This window comes from Colletotrichum paranaense (genome assembly GCF_030867605.1).
Source record: "Colletotrichum paranaense strain IMI 384185 chromosome Unknown Scaffold_2.1, whole genome shotgun sequence".
NCBI classification, from domain to species: domain Eukaryota; kingdom Fungi; phylum Ascomycota; class Sordariomycetes; order Glomerellales; family Glomerellaceae; genus Colletotrichum; species Colletotrichum paranaense.
In genome coordinates, this window is record NW_026848960.1 from 699117 (window position 1) to 725813 (window position 26697).

Below are 26697 nucleotides of genomic sequence, written 5' to 3' on the forward strand. Positions count from 1 at the left end.
GGTCGGAGTTGGGGGAATGTTGGTTTTCCTAGTTTCGGAAAGCAAGGGAGCTTAAATTCCTAGTTCCGAAGCGGATCTCAATGTGGGGGAAGAGGGGTCATGATGTCGCACGGCGGGCCCTTGATCGAGCAGTTCGCCGCGTGCCGTTGCCTCCGTCACGTTGCGATTGTTCGAGATCACGCACGGTCACGCTGCTGGACATGCTACACTTGCAGACCTTGGCTGTGGGAATTTTCACCGCCTTTTGATGCTGTAGAACCCCACTATTCTCGTACAAAGGGCAGATAATCGGCAAGTGGTAGGTAGTCCATTCAGCTTTCATTATCCGGCGATGCCTCAGAACAGCTTCCTACATACAGCCAAAGGTGCTCAGGTCCAGTCGCTCCACTTGGAACCCTTCCAGTACACAGCTCCATCATGCTCAAACTGCGGCCCTTCGGCCTCGACAATGTGACCCAGCTCGCAGTGATCAAATTGCACACGCGTCTGCTGGGTGTAGAACTCGTCAAAGCGCGGTGCGAGGGCTTCGAGTAGACTGCCGACGTTTCCTGTAGGGTGTAATGCCTTCCATGGCTGCGAGCATGTCGTGCCCTTGCAAGACTTGAGAACGAAGAGTAGGGAGTCGAGTCTGGGTAGGACCTTCTTGAGAGGGTAGCCGAGAATGGTCGCGCCTGCAGCAAGGGCGGCCTCGTCGGCGTGCAAGAGGTTGCGAAGCTGGCCGGGGTCCGTCTAGATTGGGCAAATTATCAGCACATACGCTCTACTTCTTCACATGCAGGATGTCAACCACGGATTTAAGCAAACTTACAGTCATATCATACAGCTCATGCTCGTTAGTGCACCAAACAGAGTAGTAGAGGTTGTAGCCCTCCCCAACAACCCTCAGCGCCTTGTACGTGTTGTTGAAGATGCGCTTCGTATCATCGCCATTGAAGCCGAACTTGCTCTCAGTGATTGCCCAGCCCCAGTACTCAACATTAACGTGCTCGCGAGTCAAGGGGGACTCCGTCAGGTCCTTTGTCGAGAGCGGGATCGGGGCTCCATCAAAGTCGGCTCTCAACGGGGCACCCGCGAGCGACAGGATGGTGGGAACGAGGTCAACGTGGGCCGTTACGGCTTCAGTCACGCCTCCCTTGGGAACACCAGGTCCACGAACGATCAGTGGAATATTGATATCTTCCTCGTATCCACACTCCTTGCCGGGCTGCAGCCGGTGCTGGCTAATGTGGTAGCCGTTGTCCGTCGTGTAGAAGATGTAGGTGTTGTCCAGGATGCCATGCCTTTCCAATCTCTCCACGAGACCATCAACAAGCTCATCGACTGCTTGTAGGGCACGTAGACGTCCTTGATAGTGCTTATCGTTGTATGCCACGTTCTCATCCGTGAGCTTGGGCTGGCGACGAACCCAGTCGGCGCCCGAAGGCTTGTCAGGGTTAAAGTTTTCTGTTCTCGGAACTTTGGCATCCTCAAAGAGGTGCTCATGCCTCTTAGCAGCTAACGGAATGCTGACCCTGAACTTGTCATCAGAGACGGGCACATCGTCGTCTGGGCCCTTGACTGGGAGAAGGATACTGGAGTTGACATTGCTGTGAGGTGCGATGGGAGCAATGCCAAGGAAGAAGGGCTTGCCGGCATCTACAGCTTCATCCAGGAACCCGTAGGCCTTCTCGGCGACTAGATCCGTCGAGTACTCGCCGAGATGGTTGACCGGCTTCTCATGGTCACGCTGGAAGGTGGCGTTGTAGTAGTCATAGGTGTTAGGGTCCAGGAGGAAATCCTGAAACAAAGTCAGCAGGGGAGATTGGTTGACTGGTAAAGCAGGACACTCACAGAGGAGTTCCAGCCCTTCAAGTGCGGGCTGTCATAGTTCCAAACAGTATGGGCATTGAACATTTTACCCGTGTAATAGGTGCTGTATCCGGCCTTTTGTAGCCAAATGGGGAGATAGTTCTCATTGTGGCCATTTTTCACAAAAATGGGGAAACCACCTGCAAAACCAATTAGTGTATGCTCATAAGCCCCGTCTTCTATCAGTCAGATAACTGGACGAGTGAATCTCTTACCGTATGGTGGGTTGAGGTCGGTGACGTTGGTGTTATGAGCCAATTTGCCAGTCCACAAACTCGCACGCGACGGGCAGCAAACTGCCGTCGTGCAGAAATGTTTCTTGTACAATGTCCCTTCTTCAATAAGCCGTTTCTGAATTAGCGGGATGTACTCCAAAGAGTTCATGTGCAGGTCCTGATCATCGGTTAAGACGAAGACAATGTTTGGCCGTGAAGACGGCGATATGGCATCCCGGGCGGGGCCGACGAGAGGTGTCTGAGCATCGCCTTGTGCCGCAACACTGCAGCTGAGGAACAAAGCCGCCGAAGCCAGCGTTGACGTCGTGAGCTGCATTGCGATTTAATTCGATTGAGGCTTGTCGCTCAATTGACCATTCCATTGGAAATGGGAAGCAAATGTCATCGTGCAGCCTCCAAGGACAAGACTTTAAAGGTTTGGCTCTTAGATAAGCCGCATGCCCGTCTTCCGGCGTTGCAAACCAGGCTCGCCGGATGGGCGAAGAGTCCTCCGTGCGCGAGTTCCGATGACGTGCTCCGTCCCCAGCATCGCAACAGACGGGTTATCCACACCCTTCACCGAAAGCGGAGAAACAGAATCACAGTCACAACGACGCTGTCGAAATGAACGTGGCTCGTAATGTCGACAGGATTATTGCGGCCGAGGAAAGAATCGCGTGCTGAATTCCGCATTACCGACGAAGACAAGTAAGTACCTAGTCGTAGATAGCGTCTCAACTGAGGGTAAGGTACAAGTTCGATGCTTCTACTTATGTCAAAACGACTCTAGTGATTGATTTTGATCTGTGATATTCCTGAATAACTCAATCCAATCCATTACTAGGCCTGGATTTGAAGGTTGCCACGGTCGTCGTGAACGATAACCACGTTGGACTGCAACCTACTGAAGTCAACAGTCACAATGCTGCCTCCGATCATGCTCGCATCAATAAATTCTCCTTTGCGGTAGCTGCCAACTGTCAAGTAATAGGTGTTGAGAGGCTGAATTTGGTATCGTACACTGGGCTCGGGAACGAAAGCAGCCAAAGGTCCATCCTGGCCATTGCCAGTCCTGGAAGCTCCAAGACCGATTAGGTAGTTTCCTGACATGACATTCAGCTCAATTTTATGCATAGGTTGACCTCCAATATTCGGAATAAGAGAACTAACCCTGCTTAGCTTGGGCAAAAGTAAAATCATTGCCGGTTTGGATTTCAAAGGCATTCGAGAAGGCACTGTTAGGAAGAGGATTGTTGCTGAATTGCGGTGCGTCTCCAGCGACAATAAGCTGCAGAGTGCTGCCTGGGACGGCGGTCCCGTCATTCTTGACAGAACCGAGGGTGACATCTTTTTGGCCGCTCACGTTGACCTGAACACCCGATGAAGGGCTACCCTGGGAAGTTGCAACAACAGCAGAGTACTGACCGGAGAATGTAAAGTTCGTCCGGGAGCCTCTGGGGGTGTTTCCAGTCGCAAAGACGTTGGACCAAATTTGGCCCTGGACTCTGCCAGTAACCACTGGTGGCTTGTTAAAGAGGACATACTGCTGCTGAGAACCAGACTGGTTCTGGACTGTGATGCTGTACGTGACCATTTTGAAAGATGGTGGAGAACTGGACCTGAATAGAATGGGATTAAAGCTAATAGTCCGAAGGTATCTGTGCTTTGCTTTTGTTCCTGACAGGACCCTGGAATTGAGGGTGATCCCATCCAGTCTTTATGTCCTTGAGTCCGTTCCAGCTGTGGCCATGCAAACTATGGTTCAAAGTTACTCATTCGACTATAGCTCAGCTGTGTATAATTCAATCCCAAAGAGGAATGAACTCTGACTATTGATGTCTGTTCGAGTCCGCTCCTGAACCCGACATTACATGTACATGTACGCTTCCGTATTTTCAAGCAGGGCAGGCGGAAAGAAGCTAGTCTTGTTGCGTCGCTGCCACCTCATCTATCAGTCTTGCTGTCCTAGTAACTGGGTGGGAGAATTGATCGAGACTCTTTCATAAGTTGTTGTCGTGTGTGAAGTCAAGATATTGTCCCAGCTGAGTGGACCGCACGTGGACAGCAAGATGTTAACCAGACGCAGTCATTGATTGAAACTTAACCTTTCCTATCTCGGGTAAGGGAGTATCCCGAGACCAAATGCTAAGCTGAGTTGTCTCACAAAATATGTACATATCACAATTCCCATGGAACAAATGTGATGAAAGTCAGCCAGCTAGCCGCTCAAGCTAGGCTTATCCAACGGACTGGGTTCCAGACTGCGATCTGGGCCATGTTACCTGGGCCCCGGAACGCGACTATTGAAGCGGGGAAATGTAATGGACGTTTAGTCTAGCGTGACTGTCAACAAGGAATTACATGAAGGACACATTTTGCGAACGGCCACCGCGTACCTCGTCCAATCTTGCGCGGAGAAACGCTTGGGCCCGCGTTTAATCAATCTTGGGCGACCTGCAGGTGTCGCAATACTTGACGGACTCAACCTCAGCCAGCCTCTTGACAGACTAAGACACCTTCAGCTCAAATGAAGATGTGCTCGATGTCTTGCCTTGCGTCAGCCTCGGACGCTGATGACGGGGATTGGCTCGCACTGTTTTACCCAGATCAGCTCATGCTATCACACTTTTCAGGGACATGAACGGTCTGCATTAATGGAGGTCTTGTGTTTGTAGCTTTTATCGCACTACACCTTGCATACCCCTCATCAGGCTTGGGCACTTAATAGTGGCACAGGTGGCTACCTAGCTGGAGCTGCACCAGGATGATCACACTAATGCGATCACAGCGAGATCGATACGGCGCAAAAGCATGACAAACGCAGGCAGTGGTGCAGAACTATAAAGCCCATATGCCTCTCTACTGCCTCCATTTATACACAATCGTCGAGATGCTTTTATCTTCAAACTTGATAGACAATAGTTTAATTTTCCCGCCTCACAAGCAGCCAAGTCACTTCTATCCCAACGTTTTCGCATGATCACATTTACTTGCATCTGCACACATACCCTGGCTTTGAACCAAAGCTCAATGAATTCATGTAGCCCGTGAGTTTCGGCCAACTTTATGATCTCTTGCTTGGAGGCACAATAAACTTTGTCTTCATCCCATTGCGAATGTTGTCATACTGAGAAGTCGGGTACCACAGCAAGTTCTGCGACTTCTCAAGTTTGCCCATCCCCTTCGCCATACTGCGAACCAGACTCTCGTCACCCGCCTTATCGCCCGTAGCCTCCCAGAACATAGCACCACCTAGTTTCTTTTTCTTGATATAAGCCTGCTTGTACTTTGCGCTTCTTATATTGTCAAATGTCACCAGCTCTCGCGTCGCGTTGTTGTATGAGTACGTGGCCTTGACTGCACTGTCCCAATGGACCGTCGCACCGGGCCTAGGGAGGTCTTTGTAGAGGTAGATTCCAGCTTGGCCGAGCGTACCATTCGGTAGTCCGCTGTACGATTTCCCCAAACCCTTGGTGTTGCCGAAGGCGCGACCGTAGAGGGGCATACCTAAGTTGATCTTGGCAGGAGAGATCCCTCCTTCTTCAACGTAGTCCTCGAAGGCCCTCTCGACGCTCGCCCTGGTGCTTTGCGGGTTTCGCTTGCTGCGGAAGACATTGGACTGGTGGCCTGTGACGTTCTCCCAGGCACCGGTAAAATCAAATGCCATGAGTGACCAGAAGTCGAGAGACTTGTCCATCTCTTGGAAGTCAAATGCTTTGTAGTTTTGAGGACCTGCTGGTGCAGGAAAGCCTAGAGTGAAGTGATATCCGCCTGCATTGCTCTTCGAAAAGTCGTCCAAGCCTGTGCGAAGTTCGGACAGGAGCTTTACGCAATTTTGATTCTTTTCAGTAGTGTTTGGGTACTCGTAGTCGATGTCGATGCCATCCATCCCAAAGTCTGCCATGAGATTGATGGCGGAGGAAACAAAGGTTGCGCGGCGAAATTTGTCGGCAGCGACGGGTTCGAATTTGGGTGACCAGTTGTAGCCGCCTATGGATAGTATGACTTTCATGTTGCGGTTGGCCATTTTCTTTAGGTAGAGCTGTTTAACCAGGCCGTCAGCGTTATGGCCAGGCTCTGTGGTGCTTTCGTTGCCAAAAGGCTTTCCGGTGTCGGCCCATGGATCTGATGAGACGCTAGACAGGGACGTGGATCAGGATCGGAACTCAAGTTCGACTCAAGTTCGAAAGAAGACGCGAGACTTACACTGTTCCGTTCGATGTTATATCTGCGAAAGCGTATAGCACATGCGTAATGTCTTCTACAGGAAGGCTATCGGGGTGGTAGCCCGCACCATAAATCCCCCAATTCGTTACGTATAAGAGATTCCGATGACCCTGCTTTGCGGTGGAGTCGTTTCCACAAGGCCGGCCGCTCAAGGGGCTAGCGAGGGCATGCGTCACAGCAAGAGCTGCTATAAAAAGTTGAAGTACCATCATGGCGCGATCATGGGGTCGACGTAGTTTTGTTCATTCCGCTAGGAAATAGCCATGAATGAAAAGAAGCTCCGGACGCCCAGTCCCTTTCTGGGCTCTTTTTGGGCAATAAAGTAGAAGATTGGAGACATGACTGTCAAGAGATGGAAGCTTTCGATGCTGAGACGACGCGTCGTTCATCTCCCCAAGCTTTCGGCAGCAGGGGACAGCTCTGTAAGAAAATTCCACCTCCAGGCCAATGACATGGAGTGCAATGCTAACCTTATGATTTTGGGGTGGGCAGCTCAGTACTGCCGCCATCAACCAGGTTCGTGGCAAGGCTTGGGAACCCGAGATGGACCGGTCAAATGCTGCCATTGGGCAGCATTAGTCCATGTATGAGCGACTAGGCAAAGCTTCTTTCACGCCTGCTTCTGGATCGCTTCTGCAGAAGCCGAAGAAGAATAGGGGTATCCATCGTCGCAGTGTTTCAGCCCCCCAAAGCTTGTTCGCCTCCATGAAGATTGACGGGAGCCATCAGCCTCCAGCCCAACGAGCATATATGCGCTCAATACATTGGCTGAGGCTGCTCGATTTCAAATTGCAGTGCATAATGGTTTCGAATTGGCGTTGTCATCTTTCTTTTGACAGAACTTTTCTTGTTCGGTGAAGTGCTGCTGTAGTCTGCACTGAGTTCAAAACGAGCTTCGCACTCAGAAGACGAGATTTTTTGTCCACATCAATAACTAATCGAAACCTAAACAGAGAGTGCAATTCAGTTCACCATGTTCTGGTCACAATTCGAAAGGAGAAACGTTAGGCTCAATTATAGATGAGGTTGAATTGGATGTAACCTCGCAAAGATGGACAACGTTGGGAGACGGATCCCAGCTTTATGCGGGGAAGCGGGGTCAACTCCGAGCCTTCAATCATCTCCAACTGCTTTCTAAGCTGTCGGGGGAGGGAAGCCATTCGATCTCACCCCCTTGAGTCTCGACGGCGTTGGCCCCCTGTTCTTTTCTCCACACAAGTGCCGACCACGCGGTCGACTCGCGCGGGCCATTGCGTGTTTTGGAGCCGAACTTCTCCTCTTTTCATCCTCCTCACGGCCGATGACTCCAACTAGCCAAGCGAGATTCGAGTGCGAGATTCTACAGCCAGCCTCATCCGGAGGCTCGAGGTTTCCACTATGGCGAAGAGAACATGGTCTGATGCCAATGACAACATGGAGTTTATGACGGTAAGATGAACAGTTCTTGTCTACGGTTTGCAGATCACACACTGATACTTTAGACCTGTAAAGTTGATGACGGCCGGGAACGGGGAGCAGTCTTTTCCGCAAATTTCCCGAAAGATCAAGGCTTGTGCAGCCTGTAGAAAGCACAAGGTATGCAAAGGCGATCATCATCTGGATCGAAGGGTTGAAAGAGCCTCAAGTCTAACCAAGCTCCAAGATCAAATGTCTAATGGACGAGAGCGGACCACCATGTCGGCGATGTTCCGAAAGAAATCTGGGTTGTGTTTTGGGCAAGAACCTGCAGAGCATCATCGACGAGAAAACACAGTAAGACCCCAGCGAAGACCTAAAGAGAGATGAGGCGTTGAGTCGACTTACCATTTAAAGGTACAACGAAGCAGTCTTACAAGACATTGAGAACCTGCACAACACGTTGAGAGAAGTCACCAAGAAGATGGGGCTACCTGAGCCAGCGGCACTACAGAGTTCAACGCTTCAGAAAGCAGCTGAGTCCCCGTCACAGCAGAGCCGGTCCGGCCCCGGGCTGGCTGCCAACGCAACCCGTTTCGGCGTGGCCGGGCAGGACAACCACGGTCCCTCGTGCGACAACTCCCCCAAGATATCCCCAGAAGACGAAAACCTCCCCCACGTACCAATCCACTCACTCTACGCTCTTACAAAGCTGAGGGCGCTCAGATCGCCAGACGCCCCGGAGGGCCATTCCAGTCCGGCCCAAGATGACTTCATTGCCCGAGGTGCCCTGCGCCTAGACGATGCCGAACGCCTTTTCCGTCTTTATCGAGACCGCCTCGATGCTTTCATGTATGGCGTGGGGTGCAAGTACCAACAACTGGATGAGTTGCGTCGCAAAAGCCCTATACTGGCTGCGGCGACCCTAACAGTTGCCGCGCTGCATGATCCACAAGCAAACAGCCTGTATGGTATCTGCAGCTCGGAGTTCAGGAGGCTCACAGAGAGATCAATGTTTGATCGGCGAGTGAACCGTGACTACCTCCGCGCCATGTGCGTGGCGTCGTACTGGCTCTCTGACATGTCTTGGATGTTGTCTGGGTATGCAATCAGGAGAGCGGCGGAATGTAATCTACACAACAGCTATACCCGCGCCATACAAGAAAAGAGCGAGGAGGCTGCCGATGGGGCACGGTTGTGGTACATATTGAACATTTGCGACCAACATCTTGCCACCTTGTATGGGAGACCGGCGATTGTGCAGGAGGACTCGTCCATGCAACAATGGGAGAGCTTTCTCCGATCACCGGTATCGACTGAGGAGGACAAGCGCCTCGCAAGTCAAGTTGCCCTCCTGGGCATTATTGGTAGCATACGAGAGCTATTCGGGCCTGACAAGGGTCAACCGACGCCACGAGCCTACGTCCACCAAATCACTCACTTCAACAAGGAGCTCGACCACTGGATCAAACATTGGTCTGAAACGCTATCAGGTGCGTCAGTCCTCTGCTCAATATTGTGACGATGGTTGTACTAATTCACCATAGAACAATATCAACACATAGGCCGCTTCCCTCGCAAAGGGGCTCTCCTACACTTTCACTTCGCCAAACTCCATCTTTATTCTCACATCTTCCGGGGCCTTTCTGGAGACAGCCCAATACCGCACCACTTCCTCGACTGCGCCGCAACAGCTATCTCGGTAGCGACATCAACCATTGACTTCATCATCACCGACCCGGACGTCGCCGCAGGGGTAGTGGGCATGCCCTCGTACCTGCACTGCATGACGGCATTTGCCTGCATGTTCCTCATTAAGGTGGCAGTCAAGTACGGTGGAGACTTGATCGAGCCGGACCGCGTCTGGAACCTGACCACGAGCCTCGTGCGGCACTTCCGATCTCTACCAGCTGGTCAGTGGCATTTAGCTAATCTCATGGCGCCTGGTCTCGAGCGCATGGCTAGGACGTTGAAATCTGGCCGTGGAGATACATCAGCGCAGGTATTGAATACGCAACCGGTCAACGGGGACCAGTCACAAGTCATCGATCCCCAGCTCGCTGGTGGTAGTGCTGATGGGACTCTCATGGGCCCAGAGGGAGAGTTTTTCTTTGACTATGACATGAGTTTTGGTCTGTCCCCAGTATTCCAGTTCGACATGACATCGCTAAACGCGGATGGTGCAACAATTGGTGGTCAAGATTTCGCAAACGTGGAGTATCAGATGGGAAGACCTGGTTCATGATCACCAAAGAAAACGGGCTTCGTAGCTATCCCTTGGTTCCCAAAGCCTCCCATTCGTACGTTTGTAATTATCTACATACCCTGAATACTCCTGGGTCGGTACTCGCTCTCCAGATATTTCAGTTCCTCCTCTGTCAGCTTTACCTTGAGCGCCCCTATCGTCTCTTTGATCCTCTTCTCGGAACTCAAGCCTACGATTGGCCAACATCCCTGCTGTAGCACCCACGCAGTTGATACAAGGGCCATGCTGACACCCTTCTTCTTCGCAATCTCCTCGACCCGGTTTACGATATCCAGGTTCGCATCCGCAAACCACGCCTGCGTCTTCTTATCTGTCTGACTACGCAGCGAGGTTCCTTCATCATTCTCTTTGGCGAGGGGCTTCGCCAGCAGTCCGCGAGCAATCGGTGACCATGGGATCACACCGACACCGCTTGCTCGGCAGAACGGCAGCATTTCCCGCTCCTCTTCGCGGTAGAGAAGGTTGTAGAATGGTTGCATTGAGATGAACTCTGTCCAGCCGTTGGACCGGGCGATGTACTGCAGGCGGGCAAACTCCCATGTATACATGGACGAGGCGCCAATGTAGCGGACTTTTCCGGACTGGACGACGTCGTGGAGGGCTCGCATGATTTCCTCGGGAGGTGTTTCGCGGTCGAGGCGGTGGATCTGAAGAACATCTACGGGTTATCAGCATCTGGCACGTTTCTCGTTGGGCTACTCGTAATAGTCTTACCGATGTAATCCGTGCCAAGACGTTCAAGACACTGGTCGACGGCATGGAAGACGTGTTTCCTGCTCAGACCCATCTGATTCACGAGTGGACCATCATTGACGCTGGCGGGCCTGGAGTCATCGTCTGGAACGGGGTTGAAGATTTTGGAGAGAATGACGACTTTTTGGCGCGGAATGTTGAATTTCTTCAGAGCCTTGCCGATGATCACCTCGGACTTTCCGTTTGAATATGTGTCTGCCGTGTCCCAAGTATTGATGCCGTTGTCATATGCTGCCTTCAAGATCTGGAGTCCCTCTTCTTCATCAAGGACCCATGGTGAGCCCTCCCATTTGGAGGAACCAAAGGTCATGCATCCGAGGATGATTTTGGAGACCTTCAGGCCTGTATTGCCGAGTCTACGTGATGACTATTAGCTTTTCAAACATAGCTTCAATGCTTATGATAGTCGGCTCTAGTGAGTAGGGGGCAATTTCATGACAATTTATGAGCGATTGTGCTTGGGATCATTGTGGTACTGACCTCACGTATTCCATGTTGCATGTAATGACCCCAAATCGTCTTTGGATAGGTCTGTCAATTCGGCTTGATTGAGCTTGATTGCGCTGGCAGTTGGCGCTCTGTAGCAATTCTCAACCAATTCATACGGATCCCCGAGGGTTTGTTTTGTACCATCACGTCATTTCACCTCACTCTTCGGCATCACTTCATCGGCTTTCAGCTCTGTCGCCGGGATCCCTCACCACCCCCACCACCTCCGACTGCGCGATGCCCCTCTTACTCAGTGCGGGGAAGCTCCCGGACGGAGATCCACCGGTGGGATGATCGGCATACTCACCGATGCCCGGATTAGACGACCTGCATCGGCGAGCTGTCCGACCTACATGTTCTGAAGTCTGACCTTCGCGTGTGGCAGCATATCCGTTCCTCAGTCATCGGATATGTTCGGTAAATGTGCAGGCGACAGAGGTATGAGGAGAAGCTCCGACAACGTACCCATGCGTGCAAACTGTACCCCTCATGACGGCACAGCGAAATCGGATCAGTTAAAGCCGAGGGGCACGCGATCGCGTCTCTTTTGTGACGAGACGCGTGAAGATTCCCTGACGGTAGAACTTTGCTTCCACAAGACCTTCTCTAGAGAGTTGCATACCAAAAGTTAAGCCAAAATGTCAAACGAAATCCTCGTAACTGGCGCCGCAGGCTTCGTTGGCCAGGCCCTAGTCTCTGCCCTCATCAAATCCGACCCCTCAGCAACCCTTACAATCACAGATGTAATCGAGCCCCCCATCCCCGCCGACGTGGCAGGGGAAAGCGGCAAGATCAATTCCTTGAAAGCCGACCTCACCGACCCGGCAGCAGTGAGCTCTCTGCTCTCGAGGCAGTTCTCAGCTGTCTACCTCCTGCACGGCCTCATGTCCGGCGGGGCGGAAGCGAACCTCGACCTAGGCCTCAAAGTCAATCTCGATTCCGTCCGAGCCGTCCTCGATCACCTCCGGAATAATTACCCCGGCACCACGGTCGTCTTTACTAGTTCGTGTGCAGTCTACGGCCCGCGTCAGCCTGTTATCGAGAGCGAGACTGTGCCGAAGCCGCGGACATCGTACGGCACCGAGAAGCTTATTATCGAGTTGCTAGTGGAGGACTTCTCGCGGCGTGGGCTCATCGACGGCCGCATTGTGCGACTTCCTACAGTCACAGTGCGACCTGGCGCGCCTTCTGCTGCGGCATCGAGTTTCGCGTCAGGTATTGTTCGTGAGACTCTGAAGGGCATCAAAAATGTGTTGCCTGTTAGCCGTGATCTTGAAGTCTGGGTCTGTAGCCCCGCTACGGTGGTGAAGAACCTTGTCAAGGTCAAGGATGTGCCGAAAGAGAAGTTTGGGGAATCGAGAGTCGTTAACTTACCTGGTATCACCGTTACGGTGCAGGAGATTCTTGATGCGGTAGAGAAGGTTGGTGGCAAAGAATCATTGGCACTCATCGAAGAAAAGAAGGATGCCGCCATCTTGGCTATTGTAGAGACATGGGCTGCTCGGTTTGATGTGAGCAGGGCGTATGGCTTGGGTCTGGAACCTGATGGTACGATTTTGGAGGCCGTTGAGGCATTTGCGAAGACTCTTCAGGCATAATCTCCCCATAGAGCGACCAACCTAATAATCATGCAATCAACCACTACTTTCCCAACTCTAATCCGCGTGATGCTGGTGTGCGACTCTATCGGCTATCCTAGTCATTGGCAAAGTGCTAACAAGTTCTTTGAGTGCCTAAATGTATCATGCCATACGCTTCGAAGACATAAGAAGTGTCATGATTTGCTCCACTTGCCTCAGTGGTTTCAAACTACATCGACCCAATCCTCAATTTCCTCAACATCTTGCTACCATTCGCATCTCACGGTTATGATCATGAGAGGACTGATGTATTATTGCCATGGTATCTATGCTGGCCTGTTCACAGCCTAGAGCTTTGATCTTGGCCTTCTCACAGGCTTCTTTTGCCGTGCTCTATGCTCAGAAACTACCAAATGGTCAATATCTAGAGTGTTCACCATCGCGGGCGCAGCTTGACTGAGGCTGGTAATGCCACAAAGTCTCATCGAAGTCTCCAACTCGTCTTTCAGAACTAATGCGCGTTCACTGGTCAGCTTATACCCGCATCAATCAGATGACAAGCAACGAGCACTTACTTTGAGAGAGATGCTCTACACCATCTTGGCCATACACGAGAGAGTACAAGAACGGTCGCCCGATGCCCACAGCTGTAGCTCCGAGGGCGATTGCTTTGAGGATATCCGAGCCGCGCTCGAAACCGCCATCGATGTAGACTTCGAGCTTCTCGAAAATTTCGGGACACTGTTCTCGGAGCTCTAGCAGAACTAGGATAGAGGCTTGCGATCTTTTGTCCAGCCAGTGTCAGTGTGTCTGCCCATCTCCAGTGATAGCTCGAGATTCAAAACTTACCCATCCAAAGATCGACCACCATGGTTGCTCAGGAAGACTGCTTCAACCCCGTACTCAACCGCTAACCTGACATCATCTGCAGTTTGAACACCCTTGAGGACGATTGGTACTCCGCTAGCCTCTCTGATCCAGGTTAGATCCTCCCATGTAATCGACTTGTCGATGTATTGCGCCATTAAGCGGCCGAGCCCGCTGCCTTTCTTGTCCTTGCTACTTTCAGCGCCGCTAATGGCTGCTCGGATCGTTCCTGCTTGAGCTGCACGCTCGTCTGCCTCTCTCTTTCCAGGGACGGGGGCATCGACGGTCACGAAGATTGCTTTTATGCCCAGTGCACGTGCCGATCGGAGGATCTCGATCGTCTTGTGACGTTCTGAGTTGATGTAAAGCTGGAAGAAGAAGGGCTGTGATGGCGGCGCGGCGGATACGATAGACTTGAGGGTGTAGGATGCATTGCTCGAAATCTAATGCCCTTGATTAGCTGCGGCACCTATCGGCTCCTTTCTGTTGGATACTCACACATTGAATAATTCCTTCATTTGCTGCACCGCGACTGAGAGCCAGCTCGCCATCTGGATGCACAAGCTTTGCCATCGCGGCAGGCGAGATGAAGAACGGGGCTGAGCTTTCGAATCCAAGAATGTTCGTCTTCATATCAATATGCGAGACATTTCTTAGAATCCTTGGCCGGATCATAATTCTTCTTGTGAGTTGCTTATTGTTTCGGTGTGTGATCAGATCGGTAGCCGCAGATGAGTAGAAGGCCCATGTCTTTGGCGTCAGCGCTTTCGAGGCCACAACTTCTAGATCTGGCGCACCGATAATGGCCTCTAGAGGCGGGATGGTGTCTTCGTCGGCAGAAGAGTGCTTCGAAGTCTCGGCGGGGGCAGATGATGTGCCATTAACACCCTCTGGTTGCGATGCTGCTGCAGGCACGTCTGGAGTGGCATCTTTCAGTATGCCGATGAACTTCTCGTCTGGTAGCTCCTCCAGGATATCTGGTGCGTGGACTTCATCGAATATCTTTGTGGCATTTGAGCCAGCGCACTGTAGAAGAACTGACAAGTGCTCATTCGTCAGTTTCCCAAAGACCTAGACTAGCAGGTTGTGCCAGACTCACCCGACGGGCCTCCCGGATGCTCGTTGATGAAGTCTGTGATATCCCAGACTTTGGAGTGTACTGCTATCCAGCAGTCCGACTTGGTGTTGTGCTTGCTGAGATCAGTCACACTTATCGTGGCTCTCTCACTCTCCTCTGGCTTTGTCGTCATCGTGTTTCGAAAATTGCTGGAGTTCGGACTCGCTTCTCGCCGGTTTACAAACACATTCCGAAAGTCTACTAGTAACAAGGTGCCTGAGATCTCTTTTGCGAGAGGGTGTTTGGTCAAGTACATTGAAAATGGTGTAGCCTGATGTTTAGATCCCATTTACCAATTCCAAAAGTTGCCACAGCCACCGCCAAACCCTATTAACCCCTACACCGCGTTTGTCTGAGACCTAATGGCATCTCGGATCGCCTCACAGATCGCGACATCCCCGTCATTCCGGCCGGTGCTTCGCCACCCCTGTAAGCTCCGCACGCTCGTTCCCCATGTTTCGGCATTCTCGCCGATGTGGATAGCGGGTAAGCGACCATCGCCGGGAGGATTTGATTCTCGCTCGTAACCACATGACTTCTTACGAATCCTCAAACATGTTCGCTACTACTGGTCCACTGGATGAAGGTTTTCCATGCAGGTAGGAAAGAGCAAGCTGGTTGCGTGATCGGAGCAGAAGCCGTGTGGGATGTGATTCTTCGCCATAAGCTGGCCGAGGAAGACTCTCCGCGACTATCTCCGCATCTCAGAATTGGAGTCGAATATTAGGAGGGGTTGACTTTCCCGACCAAAAGTGAAATGGCACGCATCCCATTCCTCATACTCAATTACGTCCCAAGATCACGAGTATCATCTTTCTGCTGGATCTAGCTTGTGTTGTATCATTTTCTTCTCCTCACGCTTGCAAACACTTTCACAATGCCTTCCAGCACCATCGCACCCAAGTCAAAGCCCCTCCCGCCAGGGGTCTACACCCCCGTTGTCACAATCTACAAAGCCGGCGATCCTCTGCAACCCGTAGACCATGACGCACTTTACAAGCAATGTCAAGCCTTAGTCCGCGCTGGTATGCACGGTCTCGTCTACCTCGGGACCAACGGCGAACTCGTTCTTCTGACAGCAGACGAGCGCAAGGCTATTCTCCAAACAGCGGTGCGCGCTGTCAAAGACCTTGGAAAGCCTGACTACCCTATTGTAGCTGGCATATCTGCAGAATCTACCCGCGAAGCCGTCCTCAACGCCAAAGATGCCGGCGCAGCGGGCGCAAGCTTTGGACTTTTGCTCCCACCCAGCTACTGGGCTAAAGCCCTATCAAGTGACGCAATATTGGGATTTTACCGAGATGTTGCGGATAACTCTCCTATTCCGATTGTCATCTACAATTTCCCTGGCGTCACGTCTGGCGTGGATCTCGATTCCGACCAGATTACTGCTCTCGCGTCGCATCCCAACATCGTGGCTGTGAAGCTGACCTGCGGTAACGTCGGCAAGGTGACTCGCTTGACCAGCAAGTTTACACATGAGCAATTTGGTGTTTTTGGTGGCAGCAGCGACTACCTTCTTCCAACGCTACAGGCTGGAGGAAGTGGCTGCGTAACGGGCATGGGAAACATCTTTCCCGGTTCAACGTCAGCAGTGTACGACCTGTGGAAGGATGGGAAGGCTGGTGAGTCCCTGAAACTGCAATATGATGTGGCAAACGCGGAATGGGCTTGTAAGAAGGGTATTGCCTTGACAAAATACGGTGCCTGGCACTTCTTTGGTCGCGATATCGGGCTCACCGACGAGTCATCGTGGGAGATGAGGCGGCCGTATCTTCCACTCGGCGACACAACTAAGGTATGGGCTTTAGAAACACTTGGTGTACTCGGAGAGACGGAAAAGCAAAGGTCGTGGAGCAAATAGTCACTTTAGCAATAGATCATTGATCAGATTTCGTTAAGTTCAATGGATTACTACCTCAACTAAGATCGTTCAGCATGCGTTCGCTACAGTGATGAGCATCGAGTAACACATGTTTAATTTCGTTTTGCAAGTCAAGAAGTATTACTCCATCATGTTTCCCAGGTCGTCCTCTTGGGGGTGAATAAAGTTGAGACGAATTCTCTGCAAAGCATGAAGTGCAGCCATTAATCATTAAGCATAACGATCGTGATTTTCAAAGCCACCCTTAGGCCTCAGCCATGTGAAGCTATGCTTGATCTACCCAACCCTCTATATCGCCTATTCTAACATATTTGATATACTGGCGATGGAATGTAAAAGCAACATGCACACTATCCTTCTCAACAAAGATGCTAGGATAGCTCAACTCCCGATTTGTCTTCTCGATGGAATTGTTCGTCATGCAAAACCCATCGCCTTCCTCAAGGACCTTCTCCTTCCATGTCAATCCATCGTCGCTAGACACAGCAACCGTAAGCGTTTTACGCGGGGTTCCCCAAATTGCATTTTTGCCATTCACCGAAGCTTGATTCGGTCTCTTGTCATCTTCGGGTGTGATGTCGTCATAGAGGCCCTCTCGCTTGGCCATGTCAGGCTCGGCGGAGGAGCGGTTGAATACGATGGCCAGATTACCTGATGCTAGCCGTGCGGCGCAGATACCGCTGTTGGGATTCGGAAGAGATGTCGGCTTGGGAGGAGCCCAGTTCAGGCCATCTGGCGATGTTGAACGGTAGACATTGTCTGCCCACCGACTGCGAAAGAATGCTACATATCCAGAACCTTCGCTCTTTGGTGCGATGATATTCATATGGACAGAGCCAATGCTATTAGGCACCACATTCTCTATCCATGTTTGACCCTCGTCTTTGGAGTAGAACACCGCAGAGATATCATTGTTCCCAATCCACCTCTGACCTGGTGTTGATCGGCAGTGGAAAACTGGAAGGACCCAAGTATCATCCCCGAGAACGACGAGAGGTTGGCGCACAAAAGCCCCGGTGACACCTTTCAGGGGATAGCGGGGCGATGACCACGTCTTGCCATTGTCGCTTGAAGTGCGGGCCATTACGATGGCCCCATCTTGGTTGCCCGCATCTTGAGAGGTGTGGAAGAGCCAGATATTTCCCGTCTTGGGTGCTCGGAAAAGCACCGGGTTCTGGCAGCTGCGGTTGGTGTCAGAAGATATCTTTTGAGGCGTCGACCAGCAAGTTGTTCCAGGCTCTTGACGAGATAGCCAGATGCTGATATCTGGGAGGCCTTCCTGGGAGCCCCCGAACCAGACGCATAGTAGGGTCTTGTCGGGCAATTGGAGTAGGTTGGATGCATGGGACTGAACCGTTGCCGCGGGGATGGCAGCAGTCTGCAGGTTTGGGGACATGGTAGGCCTAGTTGTGTGGGTGGTTTGGCAAGAGTTTGGGAGATTGAAGTTTGTCTAACCCGATAATAGAAAGCTGGCCGAAGAGTGTCCGAATGGGTAGGTTGTCTAGTATCGATCCAGCCATCAAGTCTGGTATTATCACCCTGTAGAGCCAGGTTCAGTCTACATGTATTTCTTGAGTCGAACCACGTTTGCCAATTACGCCTCGACATGCACCTCTCCTCCCACCCTTCCCCGCAATCAACCGCCTTCGCCCGCCGGCGAGATTTCCGGCCCCGCAATTCATAACCTCCCGGGAAGCCCCCGTCCATGCTCCGTGTCGCAGGCGTTTGGAGAGTTCTGGGCTAGGACAAGTCTCCGAATTTCCTATTCCGTCTAAGGGTAACAAAACAACGCTCACAGCCACGAGAATGACAGCTTAGGGTATTGTCGGTCTTCCTGAAAACGGGGCAAGCCAGAGATTGAACGGGCGACGATCAATCACTGTCAAATAGCAACACGATGCAACCCGATGACACCTCATGACTACGGCCTTCTCCCCGATGATTGTATTGGTTGATTTCCCAATAGACACCCCATGCATACATGGCTCGAGAAATGCTGTGGATTACGCGGGGTAATTCGGCTCTTGGAACTGCTCCCCATGGGGGAAGGTGAGTGCTAGGGCCAGTTCGTGAATAGGCACAAGGGTCGAGTCAGTTTATCCGGGTATATGATACAGTTGCAACCTTCTTGTGAACTTGATCTCGGACCAACAGAGAGCCAACAGTACAGAATTTCTGGCCCGCCGAACTCAGCTTCTTGCAACACGATACCTAACCCCTATCGACCTTCACCGGAATACTCTCTTCGACAATGGGTGGTGGAACATCACTATGGGCTTCCCCCGACTGGAAGAAGGATCCAAAGGAGATCTTTAACTCTAAGCTTCTGCTGTTAGGCATCACAATAGCCTTTGCGGGATGTTCATACGGTTTTGACCAGGGAAATATCGGGGGCATCATGACGTTTCCATCCTTCCGGCGTGCCTTTGGGTTTGACACAATAAGCGAAGAAGAAGCAAACACGAGAGGTAAAGCCATTCCCTCTTATCGCTATGTTTGTTGTTTGTTGGAACCACTGCTGACGGAAACACAATGCAGAGGGCAACATAGCAGCTATGCGTAAGTAAACCTCAACCGATATTTGATTTTACACATCAGTTCTAACAGGGCATCTTCAGTCGCTGCCGGCGGGACTGCCGGTGCTTTGCTAGCAGCGCCTCTGTCCGATTTCCTTGGTAGGAAGAAGGCCGTCACATCAATGGCCGCTCTATTTCTTGTAGGCTGCTCCATGCAAGAAGTTCCCAACCTGGATGTTCTTTACGCTGGAAGACTCCTAGCTGGTGTAGCCATCGGTGCGACCTCAATGGTAAGTACTCTTGTTGCAACCCTATCGAGACTTCGGCGATGAGGCTAATGCACAACTTTCAGTTGGCTCCCCAGTACCTGGCAGAAAACTCCCCAAAGTCGATCAGAGGCTCCCTTACTACATCGTACAACTTGATGATCATCTTGGCACTTGCGATTGCCTTTTGGGTCAACTACGCAGTCAGCCTTTGGCCCAATCAGGACCCCGACAACAACAAGGCTTGGCAGCTGGCTCTTGGCATTCAGTTGATTCCAGGCTTCTTCCTCTTCACTCTTATCTGGTGTAAGTCCTCACGATGATACAACACCTCACAAGCTAAACCAAAAAGACTAACGTGACCATTCACATAGTCGTCGTCGAGACCCCACGAGCCCTCATTTCGAAAGGGAAACAAGAGCGCGGACTTAGGAACCTGTGCAAGCTGAGAGGCCTGCCTGCCGAACACCCTTACGTACACCAAGAGTATCTGGAAATTCTGGCCCAGTCGGAAGCCGAGCAAAGCCAAGCCAAGGGTATGACAAAAAACAGGGCATGAAAACACGCATGCGGAAGAACAAAGTTGACCCCTACTCTTAGGTCATGGCTATGTGGTGGTTGTAAAAGACATCGTCACCAACGCCAGCAATCGGCGGCGACTTTTCCTTGCCGTCATGCTGTTCCTGTTCCACAAGCTTACAGGTAGGACCACTCCGCTACCCTTCAGGTCATAGTATGCGGGTAAGCTGACAGTGTGCAACTTTAGGCACTGACTCCCTGAACTACTTTGCGCCCCAAATCTTCGCCATGATTGGAGTACCTAAAGGCTCGAGTTCTCTTTTGACGACTGGCGTCTACGGTGTTGTCAAGCTTGCAACGACCATAATCTACGTTACTGTCATTGTTGACCGTGTTGGACGTCGTCTTCCACTCATGATCGGAGCAACCATTCAGGCTACAGCTATGCTCTACATTGGTCTCTTTCTCCGCTTTTCCGATGTTCAGCCTGGAAGTGGAACGACTCCGGGTGGCATTGTGGGCATTATCATGTGAGTTTCTTGAAGCGCACAGTCTCAAAGAGATTTTCGTCTAATACGAGACCAGGATTTATCTCTACGCTTTCGGCTGGTCTTTCGGGCACTCAGTAGCACCATACGTCGTAGCCGCTGAGATCTTCCCCGCGCGAGTTCGATCGGTCTGCATGTCCTGCTGCCTCTTCACAAACTGGATCGTCAACTACGGTATCACCTCGGCCACACCACACATGCTGAGTACCATGAAGTACGGCACGTTCTTGTTCTTTTCCATCATGACGTACATTGGTGCCATTTTCGTCTTTTTCTGTCTGCCCGAGCTCAAGGGCCGAAGCATCGAATCCATGGATGATCTCTTTGCTCACTCATTATGGACCATGTTCAAGCGCGCCTATCCTACCGAGGACGAGAAGGTTAGGCACGATGTTCAGGAGCAATTGCAGCACGAGGAAGACAAAGTTGTTTCGCATGTAACAATGGTTGAGGATAATGGTAGACGTGCTTAAGAGACTAGCGACTGCTGTATGATTGGGAATCTGGAGCGCAATTTGATATACAGACAGAAAACTATCTTGCTCTAAGAATTATATAAGTCATGTTTGATACGAAGCAAATCTAAAAGCAGGATTCTCTCTAATGCCTCATGGGCTACGAGAAGCCTTCCACGGCTCAACCAAGTAGTCGAACCTCAGGCAGTGACAGTTGGAAGACGCCTGATCTCGCATATTTTTCAGACTCAACAAATCCTGATTCTCTCTAGAAATAACATTCGGCGATGACGTACATGTATGGTCCTTCGGCAGACTCCTTTACAGGAGTCACATCCACTGCAACACACTAAGATAAGAATGCAGCTTCCCTTTGTTTGAGTGTGACATCGCAACGATGACCAACCGGACTAATCAGCCAAACATTGCGCATGTCCATCACATCATCGGTCATGTCGTCAGCTAGTCTTATGCCTCGACATTCGCGGAAAAAAACTGCCACAGCGAGTCGTAACTCCATGCGAGCTAAATGTGCTCCAATACAAACCCGAGTCCCAGCTCCCCAAGCAGACAATGATCGCCTCTGCTCCTTCGTCAATCCCTCAGTCAGAAATCGAGTCTCGTCGAATCTACGCAGGTATCAGCTTGATCTGCCAATTTGATGGGTTCACGGCACAGGCCACGCATCTTACCTCTCAGGGTCTGGAAAAACATTGGGGTTACGGTGGAGCGTGTACGCCTGCGTCTCTACAACTATGCCACCAGGAATGAAGAATCCACCCAGCGTCACACCACCCGGAGGTACAGACCTAGGTAGGTTACCTGCAACCGCCCCGTACACGCGCAACGTCTCTTCGATGACGGCGTTGAGAAGCGGCAGTTTCTCGAGAACGGCGTCGTTGATCTCATCGTCTCTGAGGTTGTGAAGCTCCGCTTCGAGATTTTGACGGAGGGTCGGTCTCTTCAGCACCACCCAGACTAGGTAGGTCAGTGTAATAGAGGTGGTATCGGACCCTGCCACGATGAGGTTCGTCGCCTCTGACTGCAACTTTTCCGGAGTCAGGCTGTACTCGATCTTTTCATCACACGCAGCTTGCATGTTACTGAATAGGTCTGCAGAATGCCCATTGCCTTTTCGGCTGCTTGTGGCCATACTAGCATATTCGCCGATGATGTGCCCCGCGTTTGCAAGCTCCTTGGGGTACTGAAAGGGTAGATATTGGGCGAGATAGAATAGCCACGGCACTTCGCGTCGAAACATTGAAGCTGTGAAGAGCATTTCCAACGCGTGGATGTAGGAGCTTTTCTAATAGAATTCAGCGTTACGTCCAAACAAGATTTGTTAAACTGACCTCGCCGAGTTCTAGTGTCTTGAAGGACTCGCCAAAAGACAAGTGGGCAATAACGTCCGTCGTCATGAGCATCCACCACTTGAGAATATCGGCTTTACCCTTCAAAGCATCCGCCCGAATACGGTCTACGACTAATTCAACCTTCTCTCGAACAACCAACTCCCAATTCTCGCGCAGCGAGAGGCTCGTAAAGGCTCTAGAAAACAGCCTGCGCCTCACAGCATGCTCCTTGGGATCGGTGATAAAGACAATGCCTGGCTCACGCCCATCTATGACCTCAGAGTACCATGGCCCTTTGGTGAAGCCAGAGCCAATCTTGTGAATTGCAGTAAACGACTCGGGGTCCGCGATTGCGACTTCATTGGGCGAGATTCGCACAAATGATCCGTACTTCTGGTGGAGAGAGTGTACGTAATGCATTCGACGACCTACGAGCACATGGAATTTTAGAGTATAGTTGACGAAGCAAGTATGCCACGGGCCAGGTACATGACTGATCGAGCAAGTCAGTCCTCTGAGAAGAACCTGTTCCCAAAACCATTAGCATATTTTGAGTCGAGAGAACCGCCCCACCCAAACAGATGAGGTAGCTTCCTACTGACATAGGCGGAGAAGACCATGCAAAGGGCGGCGATGATGTAGCCAGCATTTGCAGAATTGAGAAGCGACATGGCGGATCTTATAGATATGGTGCTATGATCAATCTTGCCGGTATGAATATAGGCTTCTAAATCAATGTACAGAAATCAATTGCTAAATGCACTTGTCAATCGGAGGAACGGGTTAGAGAAGCAGGTTATGGGGATGGGCTAGAATCAATCATTGAATTGTAGTCAGTGAGACGGCTTCTCTGCGGCGTGTCTCCTTGTTGATGATTACTCAACACCTAATACCGAGGATACACAATGGACTATGACAGCTCATATGTCAGCGAAGCAGGCGGATGAGGATAGATTTCTGGTCAGAAACGCCGCCGGACGCTATTTGTCAGACGCCCGACTTAATTTCGTGACAGGTCTCCTACGTCATCTCGGCCAGAACACCAAAGGCCTCCACATGTAGCGTTGCCCAGTTCTGAGGGCGTTGAGTCTGACTTCTTCTACCATATTTTGTTTCACTGATTATTAAACCATATTATGTTCTCTGATTTCTCAACTGCGTGCTCGACGAATGATACTATCCGATATTTAGAATCAAAGGGCAAATGGAAATGATACTATACGCTTTCTCTACCTAAACCCCTCTGCTCCGCATTTCTATCGAGATATGTGCAGCAAGTAGGTAGTAGCTCGAATCGAATGGGATAGGGGTCTTATGTTTGATAAACAATTAAAATTTGATACGATTAGTAATTAAATTCCTCGGAGTTGCTTATAATCAGACTTTGAGAGCATATTGCTCCTCAGCCAGATTGACGCACTAGCTATGGATTTCTCCTGTGCGTACTATTGCTACTGAAAATATGTTGGTCACATCGAAAGCTCTGATTGTTGATCTGCAAGGATCTTGAATCAGCGAATAGAGAATAAGTGAAAAGGCCCACATCCACACAGCTCATCTTTTCATCAAGACTATCATTCTTCGGTATTATAACTTAGCCGTTGGTGAAAGCAGACAAATAGTGCTACGGATGAATATACGATGGGTAGAAAAGACGACTATTTAGCACCATTCGCCTCGTATAGCTGGGCAGACCCCTCTCTGATTCAGGCGGTATAAGATTAAGCGAAGGAGGAAGAGATAAGGAGTAAGGATGAAAAGTCTCAATTAAAATTTCACAATAATCCAAAGCATCGCTCGTAAGATTTCTGGACGCTTGTTCATATTCCATGCTCGAGCACATGGGGCTTCATACCTCTTTGAGGGCAAAGTTTACCAGACACAAACTAATTTGAAAACTAATAAAAGATAGCATTGGTATTAGGAGGGTTAGTACATCGTGCGATCAGTTCGAATCGACATCGGCGCGGACCAGCTGACGGAACTCGTCGGAGGCAAGCAAGAAATCATACACCAATCTTGCCTCTCATACAAAACCGATAGGGGCAAATCACCCCCATGTTCGGTCAACCTACCATACTAGCATTACATTCATCTCTGGGAGCCGGTTGCGAAAAGATTACGAATTTTCAGATTCAGCATTCACACAACGTGTGAAAACAGTAAATATGTTGTTATTCAATTCCTATACGCCCCCTGAGCCTTAAAAATGTAATGAAATACATTCGATAGGCTTTCAACTGAGCGTTGAGATCGATGTTACAACAATCGACTGTTGCCAAATCCTTTTTCCCCTACTGGAAAGCCTTCTTCTCTATGTGATAGCTAAGTTACTAATATCCCAGAAGTTACTCGGGTGGCATGGGCCTGTCCAGTTGAAGGTGGACGTTCTAGCTGCCCCACGCCTCAAGATCTCAGCAGCTGCCGAGGGACTTGAGCTGCCATCCGGAAGGGGGGTTCTGGGTGCTGATAAAGCTCAGCCCGCAGCTGGTCGTCGCATCGATGAACCAGTTACGACCGTTGACGGTGATGTGGCCCTGTCCGCCCTTGGGTATGCAGGCAGTGCCAAGCTGAAAGCTGTTGCCATCGAGAAGCTGGACTTTGCAGTTGGCGAGGACAACCGCAGCCTGGGCGGCAATGGCGAGGATAGTATAGGTCTTCATATCTAACAATCTCATCAGCTGTTTGCTCGCCTATAGGTGTAGTGTTGCTCACTGATAGGTAATTGGTCGCTAATGAAGACGGTTCAAGTTGGTATGAGGAAGCTTCTTAGAAAACTGATTCAATTGTGCGGTGTGTTGGAGGAAACAAACAGTCGATGGACTCAAAGGAATTCTCTGTATTTATACATCTCAGTAGTGGTTAGGAAGGTCGGAGTTCAATGTCGGATTTGTGAGAGACAGCGGAGCGAGACCGACTCAATCAAGCTCACAGAGTGTGTGGTCTATGACATGTCTGATTGTCATAGTAACTCATTTTACGGAGTAAACGTATTAGGAATAATGTCAGAAATCTCACGGTCAGCAACAGGCGTACGATGTGAGCCGTCACTTCGTTGTATAGTATTGACTAAACCATTCTTCGTGATGGGAAGAAAGTGTGGGTCCTGCGTGACGGCCCACACCGTACGACTGGTATTGACTGGGAGAATTCCAACATTCGTCCCAATACGTTAACTCCGTAAAATGACTAGTCATAAGAAGCAAACATGACGAGTAGTCGGATAAGTCCTTAGAGAGCCTAAGTTCCTACACTCTCTTATACAGTAGGTAATAGAGTTCGTTTTAAAGTTGTCAGGTGTTTGGGGATGTCGTGCGACCTCTCTCAGGTTCGTATAATAGCTTCTCTGATGCCGGGCCCGACGGATGAGAGACTTGAATACACGTCAAGGGAATTGGTAAGCCAGAGCGGATGAATTACATACTTTCCCGATGCTCTAGGCTTACCTATTTGGATCCTGCTGCGACGTGCCATTTCACGTAACTTACCCGGCTCCGACCTCTCGTGGAGCAAAAGCCCTGTAGCCGTATGGAATCGATGACAAACCCAAAATAGCCAATCTGATACAGAGTGCAATTGCCCAAATATTCCACCGTTCAAATGTCATTATCAAATAGCGCCGTTCGGTGATGTGCTAAGTGAGGTAGACACTTAGCCCAGGCTTAGGTTGGCCAGTGGCTGGAGAATTGGCTGGGCTATCCGCAACTAACGTTTGTCATCCGCAAAAGTCTAGAATGGGACGGGCCGGTCAATATGTCAACTCGTTCCACCAGCATGTACAAAAGGCTAAGGGAAGCCTTGGTCTCACTTTCAGCTGTGTCTCAGCAAACCACATGACATAAAACAACTAGTCGGCTCGCGTCACCTAGAATTACTCACATCTGTATCTTCCAATGCCTGCCACTGAGCTTACGGACATAGCAGCAGTCAAAGATGCCATTGGTCCTATCGATCCTAACATCCCGGTCTACATGCTCAATCTTTTGAAGTTTCGCCCCGTCGCTATTTACGACCCTACCGCTCCAGCCGATTTCCACTCTCTCCCCGCTTGTAGCGGTCAAGATGCGTGGCAACAACGTTACGTGCCTGCTTTTTTCGCCCTTCCTACGATGAATGGCACTCGTGTCCCATTCTCCGGCAAAATGGTTGGGAAGGTGCTAGGGCTGGGGGACGATGATTGGGATGAAGTGGCTCTTGTGCAATACGAGAACATTGGAGTTTTCAGAGACACAATTGCGAGCGAAGAGTACAAGCGACTCGTAGTGCCGCACCGAGTCGCCGCTCTGGCTGATGCGCGATTGTTTGCGTTTGAGTTTTCAGGTTCTCTTTGAGTAGAGCTGACTCTTTGGCTAATTACGGGAAGCATTCCGCAATTCTTTCCGGCGACGTATTCCGACCT

General features: G+C 50.7%; 13 protein-coding genes across 13 annotated transcripts; 5 read left to right on the forward strand and 8 right to left on the reverse strand.

Moving 5' to 3' along the window:
• Positions 1 to 369: 369 nt before the first annotated feature.
• CPAR01_02108 (sulfatase) lies at positions 370 to 2400 on the reverse strand (the record flags this gene model as incomplete). The annotated part of the gene is made up of 4 exons (XM_060486396.1): positions 370 to 729; positions 809 to 1777; positions 1831 to 1988; positions 2064 to 2400. The coding sequence occupies 4 exons, from the start codon at positions 2398 to 2400 to the stop codon at positions 370 to 372; spliced, it is 1824 nt and encodes a 607-aa protein (XP_060353724.1).
• Positions 2401 to 2903: 503 nt separating this feature from the next.
• CPAR01_02109 (uncharacterized protein) lies at positions 2904 to 3657 on the reverse strand (the record flags this gene model as incomplete). Its single annotated transcript, XM_060486397.1, has 2 exons — positions 2904 to 3166; positions 3234 to 3657. The coding sequence occupies 2 exons, from the start codon at positions 3655 to 3657 to the stop codon at positions 2904 to 2906; spliced, it is 687 nt and encodes a 228-aa protein (XP_060353725.1).
• A 1470-nt stretch (positions 3658 to 5127) lies between these two features.
• On the reverse strand, positions 5128 to 6502 carry CPAR01_02110 (chitinase 1; the record flags this gene model as incomplete). Its single annotated transcript, XM_060486398.1, has 2 exons — positions 5128 to 6199; positions 6270 to 6502. The coding sequence occupies 2 exons, from the start codon at positions 6500 to 6502 to the stop codon at positions 5128 to 5130; spliced, it is 1305 nt and encodes a 434-aa protein (XP_060353726.1).
• Positions 6503 to 7667: 1165 nt separating this feature from the next.
• On the forward strand, positions 7668 to 9930 carry CPAR01_02111 (uncharacterized protein; the record flags this gene model as incomplete). The annotated part of the gene is made up of 5 exons (XM_060486399.1): positions 7668 to 7718; positions 7782 to 7865; positions 7933 to 8042; positions 8103 to 9178; positions 9233 to 9930. 5 exons carry the CDS (start codon positions 7668 to 7670, stop codon positions 9928 to 9930), a joined length of 2019 nt encoding a protein of 672 aa, XP_060353727.1.
• Positions 9931 to 10001: 71 nt separating this feature from the next.
• Positions 10002 to 11198, reverse strand: CPAR01_02112 (uncharacterized protein; the record flags this gene model as incomplete). Its single annotated transcript, XM_060486400.1, has 3 exons — positions 10002 to 10609; positions 10666 to 11071; positions 11190 to 11198. The coding sequence occupies 3 exons, from the start codon at positions 11196 to 11198 to the stop codon at positions 10002 to 10004; spliced, it is 1023 nt and encodes a 340-aa protein (XP_060353728.1).
• A 633-nt stretch (positions 11199 to 11831) lies between these two features.
• Positions 11832 to 12791, forward strand: CPAR01_02113 (NAD dependent epimerase/dehydratase; the record flags this gene model as incomplete). The annotated part of the gene is made up of 1 exon (XM_060486401.1): positions 11832 to 12791. The coding sequence occupies one exon, from the start codon at positions 11832 to 11834 to the stop codon at positions 12789 to 12791; it is 960 nt and encodes a 319-aa protein (XP_060353729.1).
• A 329-nt stretch (positions 12792 to 13120) lies between these two features.
• CPAR01_02114 (cytochrome b2) lies at positions 13121 to 14890 on the reverse strand (the record flags this gene model as incomplete). The annotated part of the gene is made up of 5 exons (XM_060486402.1): positions 13121 to 13284; positions 13349 to 13557; positions 13623 to 14083; positions 14139 to 14677; positions 14740 to 14890. The coding sequence occupies 5 exons, from the start codon at positions 14888 to 14890 to the stop codon at positions 13121 to 13123; spliced, it is 1524 nt and encodes a 507-aa protein (XP_060353730.1).
• Positions 14891 to 15634: 744 nt separating this feature from the next.
• CPAR01_02115 (dihydrodipicolinate synthase) lies at positions 15635 to 16621 on the forward strand (the record flags this gene model as incomplete). Its single annotated transcript, XM_060486403.1, has 1 exon — positions 15635 to 16621. One exon carries the CDS (start codon positions 15635 to 15637, stop codon positions 16619 to 16621), a length of 987 nt encoding a protein of 328 aa, XP_060353731.1.
• Positions 16622 to 16907: 286 nt separating this feature from the next.
• On the reverse strand, positions 16908 to 18038 carry CPAR01_02116 (glycosyl hydrolase; the record flags this gene model as incomplete). The annotated part of the gene is made up of 1 exon (XM_060486404.1): positions 16908 to 18038. One exon carries the CDS (start codon positions 18036 to 18038, stop codon positions 16908 to 16910), a length of 1131 nt encoding a protein of 376 aa, XP_060353732.1.
• An 855-nt stretch (positions 18039 to 18893) lies between these two features.
• On the forward strand, positions 18894 to 20964 carry CPAR01_02117 (quinate permease; the record flags this gene model as incomplete). The annotated part of the gene is made up of 8 exons (XM_060486405.1): positions 18894 to 19110; positions 19181 to 19201; positions 19261 to 19448; positions 19511 to 19730; positions 19799 to 19960; positions 20025 to 20126; positions 20191 to 20473; positions 20529 to 20964. The coding sequence occupies 8 exons, from the start codon at positions 18894 to 18896 to the stop codon at positions 20962 to 20964; spliced, it is 1629 nt and encodes a 542-aa protein (XP_060353733.1).
• A 250-nt stretch (positions 20965 to 21214) lies between these two features.
• On the reverse strand, positions 21215 to 22969 carry CPAR01_02118 (cytochrome P450; the record flags this gene model as incomplete). Its single annotated transcript, XM_060486406.1, has 5 exons — positions 21215 to 21295; positions 21494 to 21575; positions 21639 to 22252; positions 22299 to 22726; positions 22897 to 22969. 5 exons carry the CDS (start codon positions 22967 to 22969, stop codon positions 21215 to 21217), a joined length of 1278 nt encoding a protein of 425 aa, XP_060353734.1.
• Positions 22970 to 24712: 1743 nt separating this feature from the next.
• Positions 24713 to 24961, reverse strand: CPAR01_02119 (uncharacterized protein; the record flags this gene model as incomplete). The annotated part of the gene is made up of 1 exon (XM_060486407.1): positions 24713 to 24961. One exon carries the CDS (start codon positions 24959 to 24961, stop codon positions 24713 to 24715), a length of 249 nt encoding a protein of 82 aa, XP_060353735.1.
• Positions 24962 to 26191: 1230 nt separating this feature from the next.
• Positions 26192 to 26629, forward strand: CPAR01_02120 (uncharacterized protein; the record flags this gene model as incomplete). The annotated part of the gene is made up of 1 exon (XM_060486408.1): positions 26192 to 26629. One exon carries the CDS (start codon positions 26192 to 26194, stop codon positions 26627 to 26629), a length of 438 nt encoding a protein of 145 aa, XP_060353736.1.
• Positions 26630 to 26697: the final 68 nt, after the last annotated feature.